At 40.7% G+C, this 27,293-nt stretch overlaps 1 protein-coding gene across 1 annotated transcript in view; it reads left to right on the top strand.

The window, feature by feature from the left end:
• The window catches only part of MMP23B (matrix metallopeptidase 23B), a 344,346-nt gene extending 335,635 nt beyond the window's left edge, over window positions 1–8,711 (top strand). The window contains exon 8 of the mRNA XM_044061757.1: window positions 7,152–8,711. Coding sequence (XP_043917692.1) covers window positions 7,152–7,326 — 175 coding nt within the window. The 3' untranslated portion in view covers window positions 7,327–8,711. The remainder of the gene's footprint in view (window positions 1–7,151) is intronic.
• The last annotated feature ends 18,582 nt before the right edge of the window (window positions 8,712–27,293 follow it).

Below are 27,293 nucleotides of genomic sequence, written 5' to 3'. Positions count from 1 at the left end.
CAAAACTTATCAGAGAACCACCCTATCATTTTAATTCTTGTCATTGATCCTTCATATATTCTCTTAGTTAACCTTATTATTGGATCAGGGAATGCAAACACTTCTATTGCCCTACTCATTCTTTCTCTGCATCAAGACCCACTAACAATGTCATTTTCTTAAATTCTGCTTCCCTGGATCATCATTGTTCTATTAATGTTGTCAAATCAAATGTTTGCCTCCCCTCCAAAAACACATTGATCCATATCTATCAGTTTTGGAAAGTTCTTGTCTTACTCTTAACCAGTACAGTAAACACTGTATAGTCATGGTTTAAAATTAAAATGGGTCCATATGAAACTTGGTCTCAAGGGTATTTAATCTCTTCAGGTAATACAGCCAGCAGTGTTTTCTTCCAATCTGTTCCTGGAGACTTCCCTGTTGATTTACTATACATCACTATTATTATCTCATTTCCTCCTGTCTTATTTCTTAGTTGTTGAGCCTCATCTGCCTCTAATCTTGGTATAGTTAAGTTTTTCATAAATATTTCCATTTGTGCTCTTTCTTGGTTTCCACATTCCAGTGCTTTATACAAATTTTCATAAAATTCCCAAAATATGATTATTTTTCATGTTGCAGGCTTCCTAAGTCTGGCGCCAATCCTTTATACTTTCTGTTCAAGAAATGAAGTTGAATCCTCCAGAAAGGAGCAATTGCCCCAAAATGGCACCTGCATCCACAGTCATAACATAATCTAAAATTAAGTTTACTCATACTAAAGGGCACATCACAGTCTCATTCCCACTTACACTGCTAGCTGCCTGTTATTTTCTTATCCCTATTCCCCTGCAAAATGTGAAAAACAGCCTGTGTGCTTTTAGAAAACATTAACTTTTAGACTTAAAAAAGTACTCTGGCTACCTTGAAATAAAAGTAAATGATGCATTAAAGTATTAAGGCTGCTGGGGTGGCTCTCTCTTATTCATTTACCATAATTTCAAACTTTATTTTTCACTAAACCGATTGTCATTGCAACTTTAAATTTTGCTTTTCTCACAGTAAAGAATGCTCAGAACAGTCTCCCTAGAAAAGTAGTCAGCAATGAGAACAGCAAAAATATACAGCTAACAGTTTTGGAGTAGCACAGCGGAATCTTTGCAAATTTAACTCAGAACAGAATGCATAGAATTTCCCTGACTAACCGCCTTCAGCTGTAGACTTTTTGTCTCTCACTGAGATCATTTGCTAATGGGTAAAAAACAAGCTAACAAGCTAATATCTTTGCAGATACAAGAACCTTAGCATTTTTATGACTTTCATCATGTTGTCTTATTTTTCAAGCCTATCTGCTTATAAAAACGTATTTAAGTCAAGGGCGTTAATCTATAGACATCCAAATTTCTAAAAACAAGGGAAATCATCATCTTAATTTGACATATAATATAATCAGTACACTTTTACTTCTCACCCCACTCATGCAGCCCAAAATCACAGTATTATATTAACTTAAACTTGCTTCTGTCCAGCCTTTCTCCTCTTGTTACACTGTAAAGCACATGTTTTTTACAACTCAAAAAGTCCTTGTTTATTTTAATATCTTTAACACATATACAACAGTCACTAAAAAGACTCACCCTGCTTTTAAAATACCCCTGACTGCACATTCTACAAAACTGCTTTACAATATAACATGCAATTTATATAATGGAATGTTTTATACAAATACTAAGAAAAAATTGTTTTACTTACAGTTACTTGTCTTTTCCCTTTAGTTTCCTTCTTCCTGATGATCTCCATCTCATAACACCAGACTCTGGTTCATGTCCAAGGTACTTATGCTTCTAGTCAACTCCTGTGCTTTTTTTTCTGTCTCTTAAGCACCTTTTCTTTGAAACATTGGAAATATTTCACTGGCAAAGTCTCTCTAGGAGCTCTATTGTCAAAGAATGAGAAGGAAAGTTCCCCACTGCCTGCTTGCTCACTTTTTGCTAGATAAACTTTTTTTTTCTCCTTAGCATGTTCTGCGTCAATTGCTTTGATCCTCCAGGAAAAAATACTATGAAGACAGTAGGATACAGCAGCTTGAATCTCACGTCTGCCTCTCAACATTCCCTGATTGCTAGGTTAAATTAGTTTTTCTTCTGCTTAGTGTACAGCAAATAATTATTTTCCACAATCACTCTGCTGTCTCCCATGTTATACTTTTCCCTTCTGCCACAGTTTTGTCAGGATCAACACTTTCTGCTGGCATGATTGGATCTTTACTAATATAGATTTTGGCTGCTTTTTTATGGTCAGGTTTAGAGCATACACATGATGTGCCCTTTCATTTAGGAAATTCTGCTGTGGAACACCAGTCCAGCTGCTTATTTGTTCTTTCATTAAATTAATAAAATCTGTTCCTTCCAGTTTCCCTGGTACAGCAGAAAATCTCAGGTTTTTTCTTCATGTCCTGTCTTTTAAACTCTACAATTTTTGAAATGGCTGTTCTTGGGAAGCCCCATACACAGCCAGCCTCTTCTTTATTTCAACCTCTATTTTTTTTTTAATTTTATCAGTTCATCTGAATAGCAAGTTACAGCTTCTATTTTTACATCCTTCTGTTATATGAATTGGCATATACCGCCAATGTTTCATTTATTTTAATGACATCCTGACTACATTTATTTTTTCTTCAAAATTAGTGGTAGCCATCTCTTGAAGCAAAGCTGAAGCTTGAACTGTTATTAATTGAACAGCGACAGGATTCCTCCCAGCCACATTTTCTGGTTGATTTGCTTTCAAGTTCTCCAACTTTAATCTTTTCTGGTATCCAGACAGTGCACTTAACTAGCCAGTAACTGAATTTTACTCAAGCTTTGCAAATTTTAGCACTTCACAGCACACTGCACTGTCCTCATCCATAGACATGCAAATGGAACTGTGAAGATAATGGCAGCTTAAAGGTCCAAAGAGCCCAGGATGGTCTGTGCTTACACCCACAGCTATAGCTTCTTCCAGGTCACCAGATCTATGTCTTTCTGGACCACCTCTGTTGGTAAGAAGTGATTGAAAATGCTGAAAATGAAGGGTGCCTGGCTTTGCCCCATTAAAGGCAATCCTGAAAACATAAGGAAAGCAAAAAAATAAAAAAAAAAAAACTTGAAACTCTCACGGACAACAGTTTATTGGACACTGACACTTGAACTAAGCGCTTTTGTCCTTACCATACATAGGGCTTCATCAGAGTGATACAATACTAAAACCGTTCACCTAAATAGTACTAGCTAATTAAAATATTTAATAAGATTACTACCTAAACCAATGACAATTCAGCTAATCAGTTTTCCAGACATTTTAACACTTAAAGAGACAGTAACCACATTCCCACCTCAAAAAAATAATGCACATGAAACCAGTTTTCAACACTTTACATAAAAACAACAATAAACAATGCTTTAAAAAAAAATATATATATATATATATATATATATATATATATATATATATATATATAAAATCAAATTAAATTGGCACTAAATTTAAAAATACTTGCAATAGAACAACAACACTCATTAATACCAAGAAATGTAGCATTGAGTCTAACTTGCCAAATGGCCTCCCTTACTTCTAATAATGTTTTAATGTCACATCATCCCCTGTCTCATTATCAGTTACTTTATCTATAGCAAAACATTTTAACTTTTTAAAATTATCACATTTCACACTGTGTGAGTACAATGTGTAGTGGTCTTTTTGTTTTTAATGTTCCAAATGTGTTTCAAAATTCTCTCCTTCAGTTTACATGTGGTTTTACCCATATAAAATGCCTGGCACCCCAAACAAGTTGCTACATATATCACCATTCTGGTGTTGCAGTTACAACTGCCTGAACAATGAATTGACCTTTTGTAGTGTTGAATAACTACATAAGGGCCATTGTTGATAAACTTACAACTGGTACACATACCACATTTGGACATTTTAGACCCATGCATCAACCCTATGCTGTGATTGTTACCCCTACTAAAGGTAACCTGAGGCTTCGTCCCTAAAATTTCTTTCAACTCATCAGAGAACACTAAGTCCCAACTTGTGTGAACTTTTATTGTGTGTATACATATATTTTTATGGAAAGAGCTTAGTTTGACTGTCATTGTGTAATAAACTGTTGTTTGTGACAGCTTCAAATTTGTGGATTTTTTTTTCTTTTTCTTTTTGTTGCAAGTGTTGTAGCCTTTACGTTACTTTTTTACTTATTTTGGTCTGAAAACATAAGGGACTTCTTCCAGTTTATTGTGACACCCAGGGCCTGGAATTGCAGAATGATCCAAATAAGAATAGTCATGATGGAGTCCCTAGATGGAATAAAAATGAGCTAGCAATCCAAGTAAAGAAACACAGCATTTTGGTAAACATTGCGTGTACATAAACTAAGTGTCAAGAGATTGTAAAAAAAGTGAAGTTAACCAAGGGGAAATGATGGTGCTACTTATGAGGACCAAAACTTTAATATGCCAGGAAAGCATACATCATGTCCAGTACCACCATGCAGGTACCCTGTAGCAGCAGGAGCAATGTGCTTTGGACAGTCACCATCCAGAATTTGAACACAGCAGATGTGTTTGTTAAAGATGCTAAGGTCCAGGATGTGGCAGATGTCCCCTACATCTTTAAAACAAGGAACAAGAGGTAATGGAGTAATCTGTCTCTTGACAAAGGAAGAAAATAATCTGTGGCATCTTTCAGGAGTAGCCTTGACCTCTTCCAAGAGGAATACAAAGAAAGTTTTGTGTCTTAGTGAGGTCCTGTCTGAGACGTATTCACCAGAAATCACCTCATCATGTTAATAGTTTTCTAAGCTAGAAAAGATGGGACAGACTTGAAGAACTGGCCTCCTATGGGCAGTTTTGAATGGTAGCCAGGACTGCTGAGGCAAAGCCCACTGGGTCTGACTCATTAGAAACTTCATTGGTGAAACCAGCTGAGACAACACTGCCTGGTGCCAGGGAGGTTCTCAGCATGCTGCAAGACGATTTTTCTTCACAATATACATCATAGGTCTAGAAGACGAAGGAAATGAAGCTAGATGATACTGCAAAGACTCTTTATGATAGGCAATGGCTGTAGTCTCTTTTGGGGGGTATCCAAAATGGCCTTTCTCAGGTCATTTTTAAAGGAGGAGAGTCTGAGTTATGTCATCCACTGCATATATATTCCTGAGCCTGTAGCCCTTGCCTCAGCATTATTATGGTTAAAATTAAAGTACATTACATGAAAGGCCACTAAGGAACTGTTGTAAAAGTCCATTTCAGGGGCTGCTTGACATCAGAATCAAAGAGTTATGCCAAATTACTCCAGAGGCTGATCCATAAATGAGGACCATAAATGGCAAAGGTAAGCTACACATTCAGGAACATCAGGATAAAAGTTCCAAAAGATAATTGCCCACTGCCCATGCTGTCCACATCTTTGCACTCCTTATCTTATCACTAAGGTGAAAGATGATGTGGTCTGTGGAAGCTATGCTGGACCTAAAACATCACACAGTGATCTGTACTGGGGTAGTTAATGTTATGTCATGTCACTCAACCCAAGTTTATAGACAGCATCTGTCTTCTTGGGTGCAAAAGGGGCTAAAACTGGATAATTCAGGCTGTACAGATGTTTACCTTAAGAACACCTTCATAAGATACTGGCTCATCTATTTATAGGGGAAAATACAAGGCCAATAGGCTGGACCACAGAGGACCACATAAACCTAGTGTCACACGGATGCTATAGGGTATGTGAGGTCTGATTATCTTTGCCATGCCCTGAAACAAAAAAAACTCTTACAGTGCCCTTCCCAGAGTGATGCGGCACAGAAAAAACAGCTCTGCCAAGGGGTGGCCTGACCTAAAACTATCAGGAAAGCAATGAGCATCAGGCAGCCTCCACCCACCCGTGTTCAAGGTAAAGTACATCAGATGTGACATACAATCATATGAGGCTTGCACAGGATGTAGCATGGGCACCAGGCCTTACTCCCTAAGGGTGCATTCCTGCACCACCGAGGACAGATTGCACCACTCTTTGAACAGCAAGTACATGTCCATTGCATGAGCTATCTCTGTGGGTCATCTGATGCAGGAAGTCCAGTTGAACTCTTACCCTCTCTTCCTGATGACCATTCTTTGATATGGGGGAGGTCAGAAGAGCAGAATCTCCAAGCCTGAGCTTGACTACTGGACCTGCTTTGGGAGACTCAAGAGGATACTCCCCGTGGGATGTCTATGTGTGGTCAAGCTCTGCATGCTCAGTTGAAAAAGGATCAGTGCTGAAACCACAGGATGTAGCCCTCAAGATGGTTGTCTGAGGTACATCTGTCTTTTTCCTGTTATCATCAGACAGTGATGAGCACAAAATTATTCCATCTCTAGTCAAATGAAAGGTCACAGCACTTGAAAACCAGGAGGCTGGCTCAAGGATCTGTTTTTAGGTGATACTTGGAAGATTGTCTGGCCTCCCAATTCTTTGCCATCTCTCTTCTTTTTGACACTGCCCTGGGATCATGACATGGACCATGCTGTCTTTCTTATACTGTACACCCCCGCCTAACCTGCAACCTTCTTGAAAGTCATGACAGCAAACTTCTCAGTTTCCTTTTGCAGACAGAAAATTGAAGTACTGATTTGTGTAATAGTTCTTCATAATGTGATCCTCTGCTAGTGCTAGTGTGGGTAATGGCTTATAACCTGTGTGATGTATGTTAGGACTGAAATCCAAAGGGTCAGAATAACAGAAAAAAAACTACGAAGTGCAAAGGATGAGCATGTCCTCCTAATCTGAACTGTAATGTCACGTCATGTGCTGGCATATCCCAAAGCAGAAGAGTCACAGTGAATTTAAATCTATGCTGAGCATTAGGTGTCAGAAGAGGAAATCCTAATATTTGGCTATTGTAGGTTTTACATTTGAACCTGTTAGACAGAGTAATTTGCAGGCTAAGTTTTAAGCTAATGACCAAGTCCTGCCATTCATGTGTATTATCTCTTCAATAAGTGCTCCTGTATTCACTGAACTCTTATCTTAAAGAAATGAAAATAGAGAAATATTTTAATGCATGGCTCAGTGTACTCTTACAAAATCTTATATAAATATTTTTATCATTTAGCCTTCTTAGCATGTTTTTTTTCTTCCTCTTTCAGCTGGTTCAAAGACAAGGAGTTGCTGGAGTATACCTTTCCAGGTTATCTGTACCTTAATCATGATCACCTCAGACTCATTTCCAATGCGATTAATGAGGGAACCTATACCTGTGTGATAAAGAAAAAAGACAGAATTCTTACCACCTACTCCTGGAGGATAATTGCTAAAGAATAGTGATTGCAAAGAAAACTAGAAAGTTGGAATAGTTTTTCTGCACAACTTATCATCAAGCCTGACCAAATAGACTTCAAAAGCCTTTGTAAACCATATTTACAACAAGCAAAATGCAAAAAATGAACTCTGCAGGTTATTCTGTTTAGCAGTGAAATGAATGTATATTCAAAAAGATGCACTCAATTTATAGCAGCCTTGCAGTCACAGTTTTATGGATTTTATTTTTGTATTAGAGCTGTTTATTCCAGGCTGGTCCTGGCTTATCTCTGTATAGATTGCCTCTGCTTCTGTTTCTGTTTGAATACATTGCTGATACTACAACACAACAGCATTAAAGTACCCACCACTTTCATTAGCAAAGAAGAGCATTCCTAATTCCATCTGTGCTGCAGAGCCACTTTGAACAGGGAATTCAGCAGAAGGGTTTTAGGCCTTCAGAGAACATGTGGCACCTATGCTGCTCAGCCTTTCACGTTAGACATGGTCACCTTACACTTATACTCAAGTTGAAATTAAGCACTGCAAACTTCAATAGTCAGAAGGTGAATGTAATCTGCACAATATATTCATTAATTATGACCAGATTTGTTAAAGATACAGACAGTGATATTCTTCCCTGCTGTTGCTTACTGACACATACATGGCAAAAGTAATTATGTAACATTTTCTAAACAAAAAGTAATCAAAGGTCAACTTGAGAGACAGAGCGACACTGTTAATAATCAAAAACATGTTACAGATCTTTAATGATACTAGATGGAAGGAACACCCCCTCAGAAGACCTACCAAAATGAGGTGGTCTATTTTTGTAATACATTTTGATTGCCCTCTTCTACCTACTGTGACAGGAGCCTGCCTACTGCATCATACTTCTCAGCCTCTTTGTGCAAGAAATCTGGGCAAAGCCTAAAATAGTGGGGGAACAAAGGCCCACACATATGGACTTATAAACTTGGAAAGTCGCTAGAATAATAGGATTTGTGTTAGCATGCATTTTTTGAAGGCTATGAAGTCTAAAACACAAATGTATGTCATTATTTAGTGACTTCAGTCCTCAGTGATTTGCCAGAAAACTACAAATTTTATTACGGACAGACCAAAAATATGAGGTAAAAATCTGGATGTTCTGCAGAAATCTGCACAGTTAAGAAGAATGCATTGTATACCAGTTCTTATTAAATTCTACTATGTGATAAGGTGGGCAGCAGAATCCCCGAGCACATAGTGCAGGGATGTACTTTTTGTTATCATGCCTTCCTCAGTTGTTCCCTTCTCCTCCTAGCACATGATGTATAATGCTAACAGTAGAGAAACAACATATATGTTTCTATCAGTAAGCCCAGCTGCAGAAATCTAACTTCATCTTTCTCCATCATTTACTTACCTGCTACCACTTCTACTAACTCAAGCAGAAAAGCTGCCATCATCCAGATTATAAACTGATGCTTGCTGAGTGTGAGAGAGGAAAGTTGCCACTTGCAATAGCCATTCAACCACTTCTAGTAAACCTTCAGGGCCATCAGGCATTCAAATCACAGTCATGAATGCCACAGACGTCAGCTGCCCCTCTGCAACTAAAAAATCTTTTTGGTTTAATATTTTTTGACAGGTACTTACTACATGGAAGCCTCATCTGTGAAACAAGTGAGGCACAGAATTTGGAATTATAACATGTAAATGTATTTTGGTAGAAAATCTTAGGTAAAACTCACATAGGGACTAATGTCATACCTGAAAGCACAATGGTCTCTGACTAAAGTTTAAATGGGTTGGTGTATTAATGGCATGTAATCCATCAGATGGTTAATTAAACTAAGTTTCCTTCTACCAGTGCTGGTTGTGATATTGTTCTGTTGAGAATCACAGTGCAAGTAAGATAACCCAAATAATTTGTGAAAAGAGAAGAGCTTTAGACCATAACACTAATTATTAAGAAAATGTCCACCAGGCACAATAAAAGAGATGCAATGTACACATCTGAATAAACCCCAAACCTCCTCTACTAGAGGAAACAACATATGGCAAACACAAAAGAAAGCATACATCTTGGAAACAAAGAAATGCTTACTACCCATCAGTCATAACATGGATCCATAATGCCATCCAAGTTTCACACAGAACTGCCACTCTTTCCCTCCCTCTTCTGTTCTCTCTCTCTACTTCACACAACACAAATAAAATACATCAATTTTAGATAAAAAATATCTGACAAGGAACCCTGCTGAATCTCATTGTCCATATCACCTGCTTTGCTATCACTAAAATTAATTAAAATGTCTCAGAATAAAATCTAAGGCAAGACTCCCTTCCTTGTAGCAAAACAGTTTAAAACTACTACTTGTCAAAGGAGGGACTTTAAAGTGCCTAGTCAGCATATGCCGAAATGCCTACCCTACTCCATATTCAAAATAAAAGTAAAAATAGATTACTCAGCTACTGTATTGTTCATTCTGAGATGTATGCATTTTCCCATATTTTATACTGTTTTACTGTGGCAAATCATGAGTAGAATACCAACAACTCTCCCAAAATGTATCCTCTTCTATCCTTGTCTAAATTCCAGCAGCTGTTCATTCATCATCCAGAATAATGCCCTGCACTACATAACTTATTACTGACCTACTGTCCAACAAGGGACCTCCACTCTAGTAACAAATTCTTATTACTTACAGATAAGTCAAATAATGTTGCAGGAGACTTGCTCCACTCCCAACACATTGCTAAACTCTGGAATAGAATCCTCATACAAATAAAACTCTTCAACAAACTCTGTAGTTTTAAACCACTGCTTAAACACCATCTTAACCAATCCTGGTCCTGCACATGATCATCTCAAGGTTGAGACTTTGCTTTCATCATACGATACTCTCCAGATACTCTCCTTAAGCTGAATACACTCACTGTCTCACTGAAAAGACAAAACAATTTTTATAAATAACTGCAGCCTGTACAATCCACTAAGTTGCATGTGGGCTTTCTTTTTATTAACTTCCACCTCTGTAAAATCTTAGAATGTATAAATGTAACTATGGTTTGTGTAGAAATGTAAATAGAAATGTAACTACTCTGTTTAACTGGAATTTAATATAATAGAATGTAAGCAAATGGAGCTTTTCTTCCTGGGCCTCCGCTGAAAATGGATATTACCTAGTCGGACTTTCCCGGTTAACAAAGACAAATAAATAAATAGCTGTTCCTCCAAAAGCCTCAGAAATAATTTGAAGAGTAGGTTTATCCCCCATTTACGCATTTCTGACTCAGAAATCATCATAGAATCTTCAAATGTTAGATCATACCATTTTCTGACCCACAAACAGTGTCTTGCTTCATAGTTGTAATACATGCACACTGCAAGTCCACAACCTTTTTGAAGAAAAAAAATCTCAATTCTCCCTAACTACAAAACACCCCACAGACTAGACCTTATTGGGACTATACAATGCTGATGTTTTGTTTTGTTTTTTTGCAAAGGCAGTTGGACTTAGTACACCCTTTTTCACCAACACATCAAATGTTTTTTCAAAAGGAACCTGCACTCCCATACAGAATGAAGAATGACCCAAAATACAAACTAAACAAACTTAAAAAAACAAGCATGGCTTGCAATCGAAGTCAGGACAGCAACTTAAACTTTCTTCTATTTCCCCAAAATGTATGCCTTCTCTGCCCAGCTCTGCCAAACTCGACTTGTTTTACTTACACACACACACACACACACACACACACACACACACACACACACACACACACACACACAAAGTTCAAGATTTGTCCATATTAACCATAGCCTTCAAAATGTCCATACTGGCTGTAGTCCCAGCACTAAAAGCAGCCACATTCTCACTGTCCTGAGAATATCATTCATATAGTAAATAGTTTCAGGTTCAATATCCCCAAAAACATAACCCAAATTCCCAAATGAGTCCACGCATAAGAAAACAAACATTCTAAAGAAAACCACATATAGAATATACTTAATGAATATCTTTATCAACCACGTCATAATAGAGAATCTTGTCCTGGAACCTGCAGTCCATTGACCAGTGTCTTATTGTATGCCTTCTGCTACCACCTACAATAATCATGGAATACATTACACATGGTGCAGCTGAAAAAAAGAATCTAGCCAAAGGCTTTCACCTGCTCTAAAGGGAAAAAGACTATGAGCATCACCCTTTTCCACACATTTCCACAATTCATGTATAAGGACCAAATTATCTTTAATTAACTTACATAAATCTCTCTCTCTGTCACTCACGCTGACACACACATGCATGCACGCATCCAGACACACAAACACACACACACACACACACACACACACACACACACACACACACACACACACACACACACACACACACACACACACACTTTCTTGGTCAGTACATCTATCTGCCACCACCTTTCACTGTTCCTCAACACAAAAGCACAACATCTTGATATCTGTATCTAGTAGACTAACGGGCCAGCAGTTTTTAGACCATCTTCATTATCTTGCTTGATAACAATTCACGCTAGCTAATGTACATTGTTAGAGTCAGAGACCCAGTAAATATCATGTAATTCAACACAACCAGCACATCATGAAATGTCAAAAAAAAATCCTTAGCCAAATCATCCCTAAGAAAAGTCATTAACTTTAATACAAAAATGCAGTCAGTTCTGATTTAGTAAAACCTTCTTCTAACTTATAAGCTTCTATGTGGATAACACCAGAAGGGAAATGTCTGAAAGAATTTATGAGCACAATTAGGCTATCAAGGCAAGAGATTTGTTACACAAAATTTTACCGTCTTGCATTTTTTTTTTTTGTTGATCATCAGAAATTTGGCATAAGATATGGTGACTTAAAAAAATACAGTGATATTTAAAATTATTATCAGCTCAGCAGCATGGACTTAACAGACATGTTAATGTTGACACAAAGTACATTGAGATAAATTTTGTATTCAGTTTTCCTGTCTTTCATCATAATTAACTATCAGCATAAATATTTACGAGTGCAAAAACATCTTTGTTAGAAATATAAATATACATAAGTGTGTGTGGAATATTTTAGCAAGTTTAATTCTTTATGCAGTGCTGCTTTCTGTGCTCTGTTTTAATGGGCTCTGGGCTGTTATTGGTTAAATGGTATCATATGATCTGTTAGTATGACATCTTCAGACTGTAAAACATTTAGCATGGTCTTCTAAGGAAGTTTGATCATCGTATGATGAAATCAAATAACTTTTATTAAAGGTTTCTGTAGTTTTGTATCTCAAGTATTTTTTGTTTTTACAACACTTTATTGCTTTAAAAGAAAAAGTAGAGATTATACGTCTGTCTGCAGGCAAAACTTAAAAAAGAGTAAAGAATGAGGAAGGTTGTAGAAAAGTTATCATAAGGCTTTAGATGAAGGCAGATGAAACAAAACATAGTAACAGTCACACTATTGTTTGTGGAATTAAGGAAGAAGGTAGGTAGAGTGCATAAAATTAAAACTATTACAAAAAGAAGAAAGGAAGAGGCAATGCCCCGTTTGACATGTACCTCGCAAGAAACCTACAGTAACTAGAAAGGCCACAGAAATACCTCACAATTACTGGCCTCAAACAGATGGCATAGCAGACCATCTCAAAAAACTCCAGCTCTACTCTGTTGCATACCGCCTGCTCAGAGGCGATCTCTGCCTAATATACAAAGCCATGTCAAACCCAGATTTGCTGGATATGCTACACTTAAAGAAATCCCAATCTCTTTGAGCCACAGGCTCCAGGGACCTAAACCTTGTCACCACAATAAACAGAACATGCTGGAGGGATAGATTCCTGTCCCAGAGACTTCCCATGCTCTGGAACAAACTACCCATTCATGTCAAACAAAGCTCCTCATTAGCCCTCTTTAAGAAAAATCTTGACAATTGGATGGGAAATAGAAATTTCACACCAGGGATCTGTTCTGTGGCTCTGCTTGACAGGGCCACAGGAAGATAAATTTCTTGGGTGGCGAAAGCCAGGGAACTTTTTTGGTTAGGCTTATATAGGCCCTGGGGCTGATAGCCTAGTACCTGCCTATGAACCCTCCTTATTTATGAAATTTGAGAAGAAATTGTATTCAAGAATTAAGAACACCAAGTGGAGAGATGATATGAAAGATGGGGATCATCAGGATCTGTAGGACCAGAAACTTAGTTAAAAGGGGAAAATGGATTAAGCAACAGTAGCTAAGACCTGTTTTACATATGCATGAATAAGGTGATAAAAATAGAAAAAAATGTAGGGATATAATAATTTAAGATCAATAAAAAAAATAATTTCTCTTCAGTATTTATATATGCAAATGATGTAGAAGTGATGAAGAACAAAAATAAAAGGAAAAAAATCAGAAAAATTACAGCTAAAGAAAAAGGTGAAGATAAATGGGTACTGAATAATAATTTAGGTTTTGGTGTTAAGAGAATAAGATGAAGAATTACATATAATTGCAGAATTATGATATATTAGGTATATTTTGAAAAATATGACGGGAATGAGAATTGGAGGAAGTGTATACGGATACAAAAGTAGGCGTAAGCTTGTAATGCAACTTTAAAATGTCATATAACAAAAATTAATTTTTGTTGGGTATGGGTGACTTGTTGGAAGGATATACATACTACCAGGAAGATGGTAAACTTTTAGTTATGTACTCACCATAACTTCAGATGTTTGGGATCCATCTCGCCTACATTCTGACTGATGGGTTCGGAGCCGATCCAAGTCTCTTATTGGCTGAGCTTACTATATCCCAGGATGCACCGCTACCAGTCCCCCAGATCTAGTTTGTCCGCATACATGCACACACGCATGCACTGCTTATATAACATTGACAGATGATACAAGATAAAAAACAGTAGAACCCAAACCGTTCAATCTCTTCTGATCTCCAAGGCAGGGGAAGGAGGGTGGGTATTAGGAATAGATGGATCCCAAACATCTGAAGTTATGGTGAGTACATAACTAAAAGATGTTATGTGATCCTATCTCGCCTACATTCTGACTGATGGGACAGCGCCCCTAGCACCTAAATCCTGGGTGGCTCACTGGAAAACACTCCTGAGTACCGTGGAACCAAATGATGCTCGTCCTTTAGATGCCACATCCAATTTATAGTGGGAAATGAAAGTGTGCGGGTTGGACCAAGTAGCCGCAGCACAAATTTCAGAAATAGCGAGCTTGGAATGGAATGCAATAGAGGTAGCCATAGCTCTAGTAGAGTGAGCTTTGACAGATGTTGTAAGTTGCTTATTTGAAGAGGAATAAGCTTGAGTTATGCAATCTCTGATCCATTTGGCAATAGTAGCTTTAGTGATGGATTTACCAAATTTATTATCTGAAAAGGACACAAACAATTGATCTGTTTTCCGAATTTGCTGAGTCCGATCTAGATAGAAGCGCAATTGCCTGTGAACATCCAATGTATGGAAGATGTATTCCGCTTTGTTTGAAAATTTTGGAAAGAAAACTGGTAGCTCTAAAGATTGTTGGAGAGAGAGATTAGAGCAAACTTTTGGGACAAAAGATGGATTAGGTCTAAGTGATATTCTATCCTTGTGAAAAATCTGCACGGTGGTTTGATAGATAGGGCTTGAAGTTCTGAAAGTCTTCTTGCAGAGGTAGTTGCAATTAAGAAGGCAGTTTTCCAAGACAGATATTTCAACTCACATGTAGCAGCCGGTTCAAAGGGGGAAGATGTTAAGGCACGAAGTACCAAATCAAGATCCCACGGAGGCGCAGGATGACAAACTGGGGGTCTTGAAAGCACAGCACCTTTCATGAAAGTTTTACATAATCTGCTGCTCATCAACGGTGGGTCTGTGGAATCGTGAAATTTGGAGATAGCTGCTAATTGGACTTTAATAGTAGAGACTGAAGATCCTTGATTAAACAAGGATGTCAAAAATTTCAAGACCTCTGGTATGGGGGCAGTAATAGGGTCTAATCCTCTGAGTTGAGCCCAGATAGCAAACCTCTTCCACTTACTGTGATACAACTTCTTAGTGGTGGGTTTGTGGGCTGAAGATAAAATGTGAATAACTTCCGGGTCCAAGGTGTGATTTCTGACTATAGTCGGAAGTGGAGGAGCCAAGCTGTTAATTTCAAAGTGTGAAGGGACTGGTGCTGTTGTCCCGACTGATGAACCAGAAGGTCCGAATTAGGTCCAAGAACCAAGGACCGTCCAGAGTATATTTCTGTAGGTAGGGGAACCATACCTGAAGAGGCCAGCAATTAGAATCATTGTGGACCCCAATTGGGAAGCTTTCTGGATGACTTTGGGGAGGAGGAATCGGAGGAAAAGCATAAAGCAGTCCTGTTGGCCAAGGTTGGACTAGAGCATCCGTAGCTGTCCCCTTGACGCTGGGTCAAGGAAAAAACCTTTGCACCGTGTTTCTTGGTGTTGCAAACAGGTCGCAGCACAGAATCCCCATCTTTGAAAATCTGAGCTGCTACTGTTTCGTTCAGAGACCATTCGTGAGGAGAGAGAATAGTCCTGCTCAGTCTGTCTGCCAATACATTGGATTTGCCTGGAATGTGGGTCGCTACCAGGAAGGCGCTTGGTAGCCACTGCCCATTCCCACACCCTCATGGCCTCTCTGCAAAGGGGTAAGATCTGGTCCCTCCTTGTTTGTTTAGATACCAGACTACCGACATGTTGTCTGTGTGGATGGCGATAATGCCTTGAGGGAGAAACTTGTGGAGGGCTTGTAAGGACAGAAGTACAGCCCTCATTTCCAACACATTGATATGGAGAGATGTTTCGTTGGGAAGCCAAGAACCTTGAACTGACCTGCCCAGACAATGCCCCGCCCACCCCGGCTGGGAGGCATCCGTAGTCAAGGTGGCCACCGGAGGGGGTATAACAAAGGGTATTCCCTGATTCAGATTGGATGGCAGAAGCCACCAGCAGAGGTCCCATTTGCACGTTTCTGTAATCAGTATGTGATGATTGAGGGGGAGATCCTGAAAAGACCATTGTGTCGATAACAGCCACTGAAGAATCCTCATGTGCAATCTTGCCAGAGGAACTAGGAGAACCGTGGCAGACATTGAACCTAAAAGTTGCAGGACCATCCTGGCTGGGGCTTTGGATCTTAGAAGCAGGGCTCGGACTTGATCTTGTAATGTTTGTATCCTTTCGGTAGGAAGGAAGATTCGCATTAATTTTGAGTCTATCTCTGCTCCTATGAATCTTATGCGCTGAGAAGGCAGCAAGACAGACTTTGACCAGTTGAATGTAATTCCCAGGAAGCACCCAGGAGATGGTGGCTTGTAGGTTCTCTAGTAGTAGATGCCTGGTGGTGGCAGTCAGGAGCCAGTCGTCCAGATAGGGAAACACTTGGAATCCGAGACTCCTCAGGTGAGCAGTCACTACTGCCAAACACTTGGTGAACACCCTGGGGGCTGTGGTGAGACCAAAGGGCAGAGCACAAAATTGGAAATGACTGTCTCCCAGGCTGAAGCGCAGATACCTCCTGGACGCCTGATGTATCGGTATGTGATAATAGGCGCCCTGAGATCTATGGAGCACATCCAAACATCTTTCTCCAACAATGGGAGAATGGATTGTAAAGTGACCATTCGAATTTGGACTTCATGATGGACTGGTTTAGTTTGCTGAGATCCAAAATGGGTCTCAGGTCCCCTGTCTTTTTGGCACTAAAAGAACCTTGAGTAACTCGATCCGATCTGGTCTGTGGGGACCGGTTGGATGACCTTTTCTAGCAGCTTTGAAGCTTCACGGCTGCAATTTCCCTTTGACTGGGTGGTGGGTCCGGGATTTTCTTGGATGGTGGGGTGAGTGTGTGAAGGAATGGTGTAACCTCCGGCACAATCCAAAGCACCCATCTGTCCTGAGTAATAGACTCCCAGGCTTTTAGGTGCTTGGCAAATGGCACACTGGCTCCGAGCAGCACAGCCGGGCAATCCCTCATGGAGTGGGAGGCTGAAGAGCCACGAAGGACTCGCGGTCTCCAGTGTTGCGGGGGGCCTGCCGCCTCTGGGACGGCATCTCCCAGAAAAATTTCCCGTCCTCTGCCTCTGGAAGGGGAATCTTCCTGCTGTTGAGGAAAGAATTTCTGATTTTTTGGAACCACATCTTCCTCCTCTTTTAGCCTTGGGATAAGGCCGAAAGGGAGTGGAATAACGCTCCGGCAGATAAAGTCTTTCCCTCCTGCTCACAGTGGGTAAGAGTGTCTTTACCTTGGGTCCAAACAAAGAGGACCCATCAAAGGGAGCGTCGGCAAAGGAAGACTTGAAGGCCTTGAAATGACACAAAACGGAGCCAGGCTTGTCTCATGCCTGCCTGTGCCTGCTGCGCCTCCCGCCACATATGAAATGAGCCTCATGGACGAAGTTAGAAATCGAGGTAAGGATAGCCAACTGAGAGCTAACCGACTGAGCTAGCTGCTCAGGTAGGTTACCTGAGAGGGAGTCTGAGAGCTCCTTGACCAGATCCCTCTGTAGTCTGGTGAAATGTGCCAAATAATTCAGGGACCTCAGAGTAAAGGCCGCTGAAGTCAGGGTGCGCTTCCCGTACTGGTCCATGCTCCTAGACTCCTTATTAGGAGGATGGATGGACGTTGAAGCCTCTGCCACGTCCTGCTGGGTAGCAGATGCCACCACCATGGCATCTACAGCCACGCCTTTAGTTAAGAACTCCTTCTCAGGTGGAGCAGACAAAAATTTGTTAGAGAAGGCACTGGTTCCACAGTATCTGGATCCCACGCCTCCGACAAACCAAATCGGCGGAGACACCCAGGAGGCGGAGGGCTGAGCCAAGGCCTTGAGGAACACCCCACTCATCAGCGGAGGGGGTTTGGAATTCCAGCCGCCTCGTTGCTTGAGGATCTCTAGAATGTCTGCAAATGAGACATCATCCGAGGGCGACTTTGGGGACCCCTCCGCATCATCAAGATCAGTGTCCGATGTAAGAGACTCATCGGGATCTCTTCCTTGGGGGCTCCTCAAGACAACTCCGAAGACCCTCAGGAGGGGGGAACCCCAGTGGGGGTAACCTCAGGCCCCAGGGCTCCGCTGCAACTGCCAAAGACCCAGTCTCCATGCCCAGGGAAGGTGCCGTAAAGCCGAGATGGCGAAGAAGACTTGGCCAAGGCACTCCTCATAGCTCTGAAGGCCGGACCCCAGAATCCTGGGAGGGTGCAGTCTCCGGAGCCATGATAGCAGACGGAAGTCCCGCGGCAAGCACCGAGAGGAGGCTTGGAACCGACAGCATTGGTCCCAAACGTCACCTCCGGCCGAAGAAGTCCGTGTGCTAAACTCGACCAGGCCGGGTTGGAGTAAGGGTTGGAGCCGACCCTAGGATCTCCACTGGCTCCATCAGCACCTGCTCCGACGGAGCGCGGTCGGAGGAGGAATGGCAATGGAATGGGCTATCGGCCCCGAAGCCAATGGGGTCGGGCCGAAACAAATTTTGAAAGACTGGGGACTGGAAGAGTCTTTGGAGCACCCAGTCTATGTCCGAATCTGACCATCTTGATGACCTGGAAGAATGGGTCCAAGTCGCCTCTCCAATGGCTCCAAAGGGACCGCTCGAATCGACTTATCGGTGTCCAAACCAACGCCAGAGGAAGTGTCTGAGACAACCGTGGAGCCGTGCCCCAGCCGCCGGCTCCCCAGAGAGCAGGAGAAGGAGGAAGCTAATGCCTCTTCAAAAGAGGGTTTAATAAGGCCTTTTAATATAAGTTTATTTTTCCTCTCTTGAGGACCCGAGGAAAAACGTGGCACACGCTGCAGGACTCCTGCAAATGTTTGGCAAACAGTACACACAGAGAGAGTGGTCATCTGTGATTGACATCTTGAAACTGCACTTAGTGCACTTTTTAAATCCTGAAGGCCTAGGAGCCTGTGACATAATGCCAATTACTAGCCAACCAAACACACTAACAATGACAGAAAAATTTCTTCGTCTTTTTACAACAAAGGCTGTCACAAATAGACAAGACAACCAAAGGGTCCAAAAACCCCTAAATAAAAAGGAACTAAAACAACAACGGACTGACAGGGGAAGGCCCTTAAACTGAAAGGGGACCTCTGGTCAGAAAAACGCATTCACTACACAAAACTTTACCGAAAATGCTCACTCAAACACAAAACACAATATAGCTGTTAAAACAGCTTTTTGTTGAAGAATTAGGAAATTCCTGACAGGAAAGTAAGTGAATAAAGCACTACTTAGCTCAGCCAGCTCGAGACCACGTCTTCGCTTGTTAGCGGCAAACGAGATCTGGGGAACTGGTAGCGGTGCATCCTGGGATATAGTAAGCTCAGCCAATAAGAGACTTCGCTCTTTGGCATAAGCGTGCCGAGTCGGAGCCGAGGATCGGCTCCGAACCCATCAGTCAGAATGTAGGCGAGATAGGATCACATAACATCAAATTTTATGCAGGTTTCTTCCACTATGATGAAGAAGTGTAGGTTGAATCCAATAAAAGGAGGCATATTATATGGGGAGAGATGTTAATATGCCCTATCCAGTGTTTTTGAAGATTTACGTTTTATCATTTCTGGGAAACTGATAATGTAAGAAAATTTATTTGTTAAAAGTGCACTAATAAATCCTGCCTCTATGACATAGAAGGATGAAGCCCTGATTATAGCCCAGATGACTCCAGTTTGATTAGATACTCAGGCAATAGAGAAGCCAGGTGAAGGAAGCTGGGAGTGAGTGGCTGATACCAGCTTACCCATCCTGGAGGGAGGCAGTCCTGTATGCTTTAATGTTGACATCTGCTGTACAGAGAGGTTATAGCCTATAACCTCTCTATACAGACAGCATACAGCATGATGAGCCAGTACATACTCAGCTTTGCTAAACTGCATCTATGCATGGCAGGAATGCATTCACACACAGTAGAAGACATAGAAAGGTCTCATGACAGCACCAGGGAGAGTAAGATCACAAATGATGATGGGTACACAATGAAGAGCTCTCACCACAGTGATGGGAAACAAATGGGTGGCGGTGATGTCAGCATGATGGTTAACAGTAATGGGAACCAATAACAGAATACAAAAAGTGTATTGATATAAAAAATACAAATAATGGTAGGACATCAGGAAGATGGTAAAAGTAGATACGTGAAACAAATAAAGATATGCTAGATTTTTTAAAAGAACCATATAAAGTGGAAGTTAAAATATGAATGTATGTGCAAAACTAGAAGATATCAACATATAAGAATTGTAGAGGAATATTGTATGGGGAGGTGACTGGAGAATGCTTTAGTATAAACAAGGACAGCAGTAAAAGAAAATGAAAATGAGTAAAAAAAGTTAATTTACGGGACTTCATGTGGAGACTGTCGTAAACAATCATCTAAAACCCTTAACTAGATATAAAATGATGTTTGTCTTTTTGGCTTTTCCTGGTTAGGGATCGCCACAGCGGAACTCCGGTCCGCTAATGATTGGCAGTAGATTTTTATGGTGCCGAGTTGCCAGCCCGACGCCCAACCTTCAGCGAAGGCACGCCCATTTAAGCATGTTTTTCGGAGGCCACTCGACCGCGGGAAGGACATGCAGACTCCACAAAGAAGGCACTCCAGCCGAGAATCGAACAGGAGAACCTCTTGCTGTGAGGCAACAATGCTACCAAACTATATATAAAATGATAATCAAATGACAATGTGGTGTCACAGGATGTGAAACAGAAGATACAAATAAAGATTTTTTTATATAAATATGAAAGGCTAAAAATGTTTTTGAGAAAAGCTGAATACATTTTGAAACTATATATTTGAATGGTGTAAGATTATAAAACGTGTATTTTATAAAACATTAAGTATCTGACACAAGCAAAGGAATGCAAGGTAGCTGCATGTACATATGAAGTGTGGGTAGTGCTAGCAAATAAGGTGTAGAATGATGACAATGAGTGCAGAGATACAAGGGGTTGTATGGAGACAGGATGGAGAAGAACTGAAGAAATGTATATGCACAAAAATAAGATGGAAACGTTATAAATAAATAATTACCACTTCAATGCATTGCTTTTGTTTTGAATTTAATCAACTTGTATATTTTTTATTATGTGCTATAAATAAAAAAAATATATTTTCTTCAATAAGTGTTAAGGGATCTTTAAAATCCGCACAAGCTATCACCAACTCAGACAGATGGGAATTCAGTCGAACATGTCATAAGAAGAAGAATGACATCTCAGGAACAAAGAAGCCTGAATGCTGTACCCAACTGTCAGTAGTACAAAATGAATCTAAGCAGATGACATGGGGAATGAGGCCACTGGCTTCTTGTTACCCTGGAATCAAAGACAAGTGTGCAGCCTCCTGACCCACTGACAACACAGCCCAATCTTCTTGCTAAAACAAAACACTTAAATATGAGTACCTACGACTCCAGTACCACAACAATAACCCCATCTTGTCATGCCCCTTAAGCCACCTGTACCAGCACCCCCTGCATTCATACCAATTAACTAACTTCTGCAGCTGAATGTAATTTAGTATACAAATGCTCCACCCCTGAAGACCTAACTGCTGAATATGCTGGTGTATTTACATTCTTTATATCAGCATGAAGTCTATTAATATTTAAACTCAAAATGTTCAAAAATACTTTTTTTCCCTCAGTTTGGCTACTTTGGTTTATCTCATTCTTGTCATTCCCATCCTTTTCCTAACCCTCTTGTTCCTACTATTCTACTGTATCCACTTACTGTTCCTGGAATTCTATTGTGTTGTTCGTAGTCTCCCACTTCACTAGGTTCACGGATGCGTTCCTTTGAGCTTCTTCAAAGGATCTGGCAGTGGAAGGTAGAAGGATTTCTCAAATGAAAGTCAGAATAAAAATGTTCTGATACTCAGCCCTTGTTTCAAACTTCTTTTATTGGCAGATGACTGCTGCTTATAAGACACAATAGACCTCCAGGAACAGCAAGTGGATACATTTCTTCATTTTTCCCTTGGTGACTTTCATCAGTAAGCTTCCTACACTTGCTTAGCTTGAGACTAGGACTTGGTAGATAGCCCGGTTTTACTATTCTATTGTGGAAAAAGCATTGCCTGTTAGGAAGCTGGCCACATCACCTTCCTCATCCTCCTCCCCTGTTTTCTTCAACCTTCACATTTCCACTGCAGAGTTTTAATGAAGGACAGCTTTTCGTGCTCTATAATTACAATATCTGTCCCCAACTTCTCACAGTCCCCCACCACCATACCAGACTTCAGATTCAGCTTCTTGGACTCAGCATCCAAAGCAGGTATGGTACTATGACATCAGGCATTCTCACCTGAGACACACGAGTGACTCAGTTACCCAAACAAGGTGCACAGCATAAAATTAATGCAGTCCTTTTTGGGATGCCTGCATTTAAACATCAGACTTTTTTCTTGCTAATACATTCTGCTGCTGTATTACTCCAGTCTCACATTTGCAGCAAGTGTTAAGTTGACCTATATATTATAGCATACCTCTGCCTTTTACAAAAAAAAAAATATTATAAATTCTGACCTCCCACCCAGTACAGATCCATTTTACCATCAATTTTCAGTTACTGATCCTGAATCATATACATTTAGAGAAACAGACAATATTAGAACCTGTTGCCATTTATTTAATTATTTATCAGTTGGTAACTCGGTAGGTGGGCTGGTCTGGAGGCCCTTTTCTGACATGATCCAAAACCGAGTGCCATTAAAATTCTTTCATTCTCAAGTAGAACTGCTACTAGTTTTACCATCCCTCTTGACATATGTTATACCACTCAGCAATTAAGTGTCCAACAAAGCAGTGTGTACCACTTCAAACACTTTAAATCTGCAGCATCTCAGAGGTTAAAAGTGAGCAGTGAAGATAGTATTGTTACAATCCACAAACTGCATTTGCCCTTTGAAGAGTGTTAAGTCAATGGGGAGGTCTGATGTTCAGCAGGTATGATAACAAAAAGGACCCAGAAAAAAATCTGTCACCAATGAGAGAAGTACAGCTTATGTTTCAGTTTAATTTAATTTAATTTATTAATTTGTCATCCAGGTAAGTGAAATGGTTATCACAGCTATGACCCCAAACCACAAATGCAAGGGCAATGAATGCAGTATTTTTAAAATATTCAATCAGCCATCATGTTTACAGAAAGTGCGAGGAAATCACAGTACCTGTAAAAATAGCATGCAGACGTGGAGAGAAAAAGAAGTTATGTTCTTACCATAACGTTCCATCTGTGTTGTCGATCTTCATTCATTCTTGACTGATGAGTTCGGTTCTGACCTCTTGGAACCAACTCAGCCGTGATATATAGCTCATGCCAGCTAAAAAAACCTCTAGAGCTAAGGCTCTACCTACAATGCCTCTCTTCCCACTACCTCAGATCGAGTGTGCCTAGTAGTTAAGAAAATACAGAAGCCCTGTCTAAGGTATAGCCCTATAATATCCCAGGACTAAGTTCAAACCTCCAGGAGTCTTTTGGAGGGAGCCAGAGGGTGGGATGTCAAGAATGAATGAAGATCGACAAAACAGCTGAAATGTTATGGTAAGAACATAAATTCTGTGTCTGATATTGTCAATCTTCATTTATTCTTGACTGATGGGACAGAGTCCCCAGCTACTTTAGATCCTGGGCGGCCCTAAGGAAGGATATTCCTGAGCACCATAGAGCCAAAGGATGCTCTTCCCCTGGTGAAAACGTCTAATTTGTAATGAGTGATAAAGGTATGCGAAGTAGCCCAAGTTGCAGTTGCTGCTGCACATATGTCTTCCATAGAAGCCCTGGAATGGAAGACCACTGAAGTGGAAACAGATCTAGTAGAATGAGCTCTAACTGTAGTTGACAGCTTGAGTTTATTTTGGTTGTATGTAAAGGTAATGCAGTCTTTAGCCATTTTGACAAGGTGCCCTTTGATACAGGTTTTCCCAGTCTGGGTCCTGAAAATGATAGAAATAGTTGGTCTGATTTTCTAAAAGATTTTTTTCTGTCCCAGTCAAAACGTAGTTGTCTGTGGACATCCAAGTGTAAACAGTAGTCTCCTTTTTAAAATTTGGGAAGAAGACTGGTAAGTCTATGGACTGGTTGATTAGACTCTGATACCAATTTGGGAAGGAAGGTGGGATTGGTTCTGAGTGAAACTCTTTCTTTATGAAAAATGATATAGAGATGAGTCACACATAAAGCTTGTAACTCTGAAATTCTCATAGCAGATGTGATAGCTACTAGGAAGAGGATCTTCCAAGATAAAAACTTGAGGCCACAAGTAGCTGCTGGCTCAAAAGGCTATCAAACTAGACATTGTAAAACTAAGGTCAAATTCCATTGTGCTACAGGGTCTTTGAAAGGGGTTTTTAAATGCAGAGCGTCTTAAGAAAAAGTTTGCTTAGACAATGAGACATCAAGGAATGGTCATCAAACCCATTATGAAAATTTGAAATGGCAGCCAAATGAACCTTAATTGTAGATGTAAATCCCCCCATTTCAAATAAGGTAGGTAAATATTCCAGGACCTTATCAACTGATGCCGAGAAAGGGTCTAAGCAGTTTGCACATGCCCAAATTGAAAATCTTTTCCATTTACTTAGATAAAGCTTCCTGGTGGATGGTTTATGGGAACCCAGAAGTATCTTTTGCACTGTAGAGGACAAGTCATTCTGCCTGGCAATTACTGGAATTGGAGAAACCAAATTATCAGCTTGATATTTTGAAGACTGGGATGCACCAGACCCTGAGCTGAGTCCAGAGTCCACGGATGGTGAACCAGATGAGGCCAAAGAAAGGGGAACCAGACTTGATGGGGCCAGTAAGGTGCAATGAGAATCACTTTGCTTCTCAACTGTTGGGCTTTCCTCAGAAACTTGGGGATCAGTGGAATTCAGGGAAAGGCATACAGGAGTCCCAGGGACCAATCGAGAAGAAGTGCATCTCTCGGGGACTCCCTGTGAGGAGGGATTAGGGCAAAGTAACTGCTGCATTTGTGGCTTCTGGGAGAAACAAACAGGTCACAGCAAGGCTGATCCCATCAATGAAAGATCTTTGTCGCTACATTGGGATTGAGAGACCACTCATGAGGCAGAAGGATACATCTCCTCAGTTTGTGCGCAATCATGTTGGAGTTCCCCAGGATATGCGTTGCTATCAGAAAGTGGTTGGGAGTGATTGCCCATTGCCAAATCTTTAGAGCTTCCTGACATAGAGGGTAGGACCTGGTTCCCATCTGTTTTTGATATACCAGACTATAGATGTTGTCTGATTGGATTACAGTTATCCCCGAAGGAAGGACAGCCTGGAATGCTTGCAATGCTAAAAATATTGCCCTCAATTCTAGGATGTTGATGTGCAAATAGGCCTCTTGTGGGGACCAAGTGCCTTGAACAGTCTTTCCCAGAAAACACCACTCCCCCCCCCCAATCTGGGAAGTGTCCATGACCACTAGGGCCTTTGGCTCAGAGGAGGAAATGGAATGACTCCATAGAATCTCTTCTGGCTTCATCCACCAAGATAAATCCTTTTTGCAGCGATTTGTTATCATAACTGGATGGAACATGGGGTGCATTAGAAGTGACCATTGTGATGCAAAGAGCCACTGAAGCAGCCTTATGTGATAACTTGCTAAGGGAACTAACGTTATTGTTACTGCCATTGTTCCTAGAGCTTTTAGTACCAGATGAGCAGGAACTTTGCTTTAGGAAATGATTACTTGAAGTTATAATCTTAGTTTCAACAGTCTGTGGAGAGGAAGGGAGGCTACCCAGGACACTGTATTTAACCTTGCTCTGATGAATTACAAATCTTGCGTGGGAGTCAACTGTGACTTTTCTTTGTTGACTGAAATGCCTAGTGTTTTGGAAAGATGTAGAACAAAGTATGTAAAGCAGAAGACGTCTGGAGGGAGTGGTGAGGAACCAGTAGTCTAGATATGGAAACAGCCAAAATCCCTGTAGTCTCAAATGAGCTGCTATGACTGCCATGCATTTGTTGAACACCCTGGGGGCTGTTGTGAGACCGAAGGCTAGCACTCGAAATTGGTAATGACTGGCTCCTAGCCAGAAGTGGAGATATCTTCTGGAGCAGTTGTCCATTTTTATGTGGTAATACACGTCCTGAAGATCTATACAGCACATCCAATTATCCTTCTCTAGAAAGTGAAGGACTGACTGAACTGTGACCATCCAGAATTTTGTCTGCTGTACAAATTTGTTCAATAGGCTGAGATCCAAGATTGGTCTCCAGTCCCCTGCCTTTTTTGGCACTAAAAAGAATCTTGAGTAGAATTTGGATCCTATGTTAAGCTGCTAGATACCTCTGTCTGGGTGGAACATAGGGGATTCCATTTTGGGATTTTGGGAAAAGACTGATGGGAATGTGGTAACCTCTGGTAATTATTTCTGCACCCAGGTGTCTGAGGTAATTGTAAGCCAGGCTGAGTGGTGCAGAGAGAATCTTCCCCTGACTGCTTCAAGAGATAGGCAATCAAGCCTCTGTTCAGGAATCTCTGGAGCCCTGGTTACGTGAACCGCCTTTGCCATGGGGGGGTGTCTTCCAGAAGAATTCCCCCATCTGCCCTGGGAGGAATAGTTGCCACATGTGTCCTGAAAAAGCCCTTGGGTCTTCTTGAACCACATTTTTCCACTCCTCTGATTCCTGGAGTAAGGTCATTGTGGAGTGGAAAAATGAAAAATGAACGTCCAGAGCAGAAAGGGTCTTTCCATCTTTTTCACATCTGGCTAGTGTGTCTCTTATGTTTGGGTCTAACAAGAAAACACCATCAACAGGAGCATTGATAAAGGAAGACTTAAAGGGTTTCATGAAATCAGACAAACACATCCAGGTGTGATACCTAATGGCAACACCTATATCCATTGATCTAGACATCCCTTTGGCTGTATGGGCAATAAGCTACATGGACAAATTTGAGATTGACTCCAGGGTGGCAAACTGAGAGGCAACCTTATCTCGAACCTTGTTATATACTGCTCCTG

The sequence above is a fragment of the Protopterus annectens genome, chromosome 2.part0, assembly GCF_019279795.1.
Source record: "Protopterus annectens isolate FY-2018-M chromosome 2.part0, PAN1.0, whole genome shotgun sequence".
Taxonomy (NCBI): Eukaryota; Metazoa; Chordata; order Ceratodontiformes; family Protopteridae; genus Protopterus; species Protopterus annectens.
This window is presented reverse-complemented; position numbering and strand designations above follow the sequence as displayed.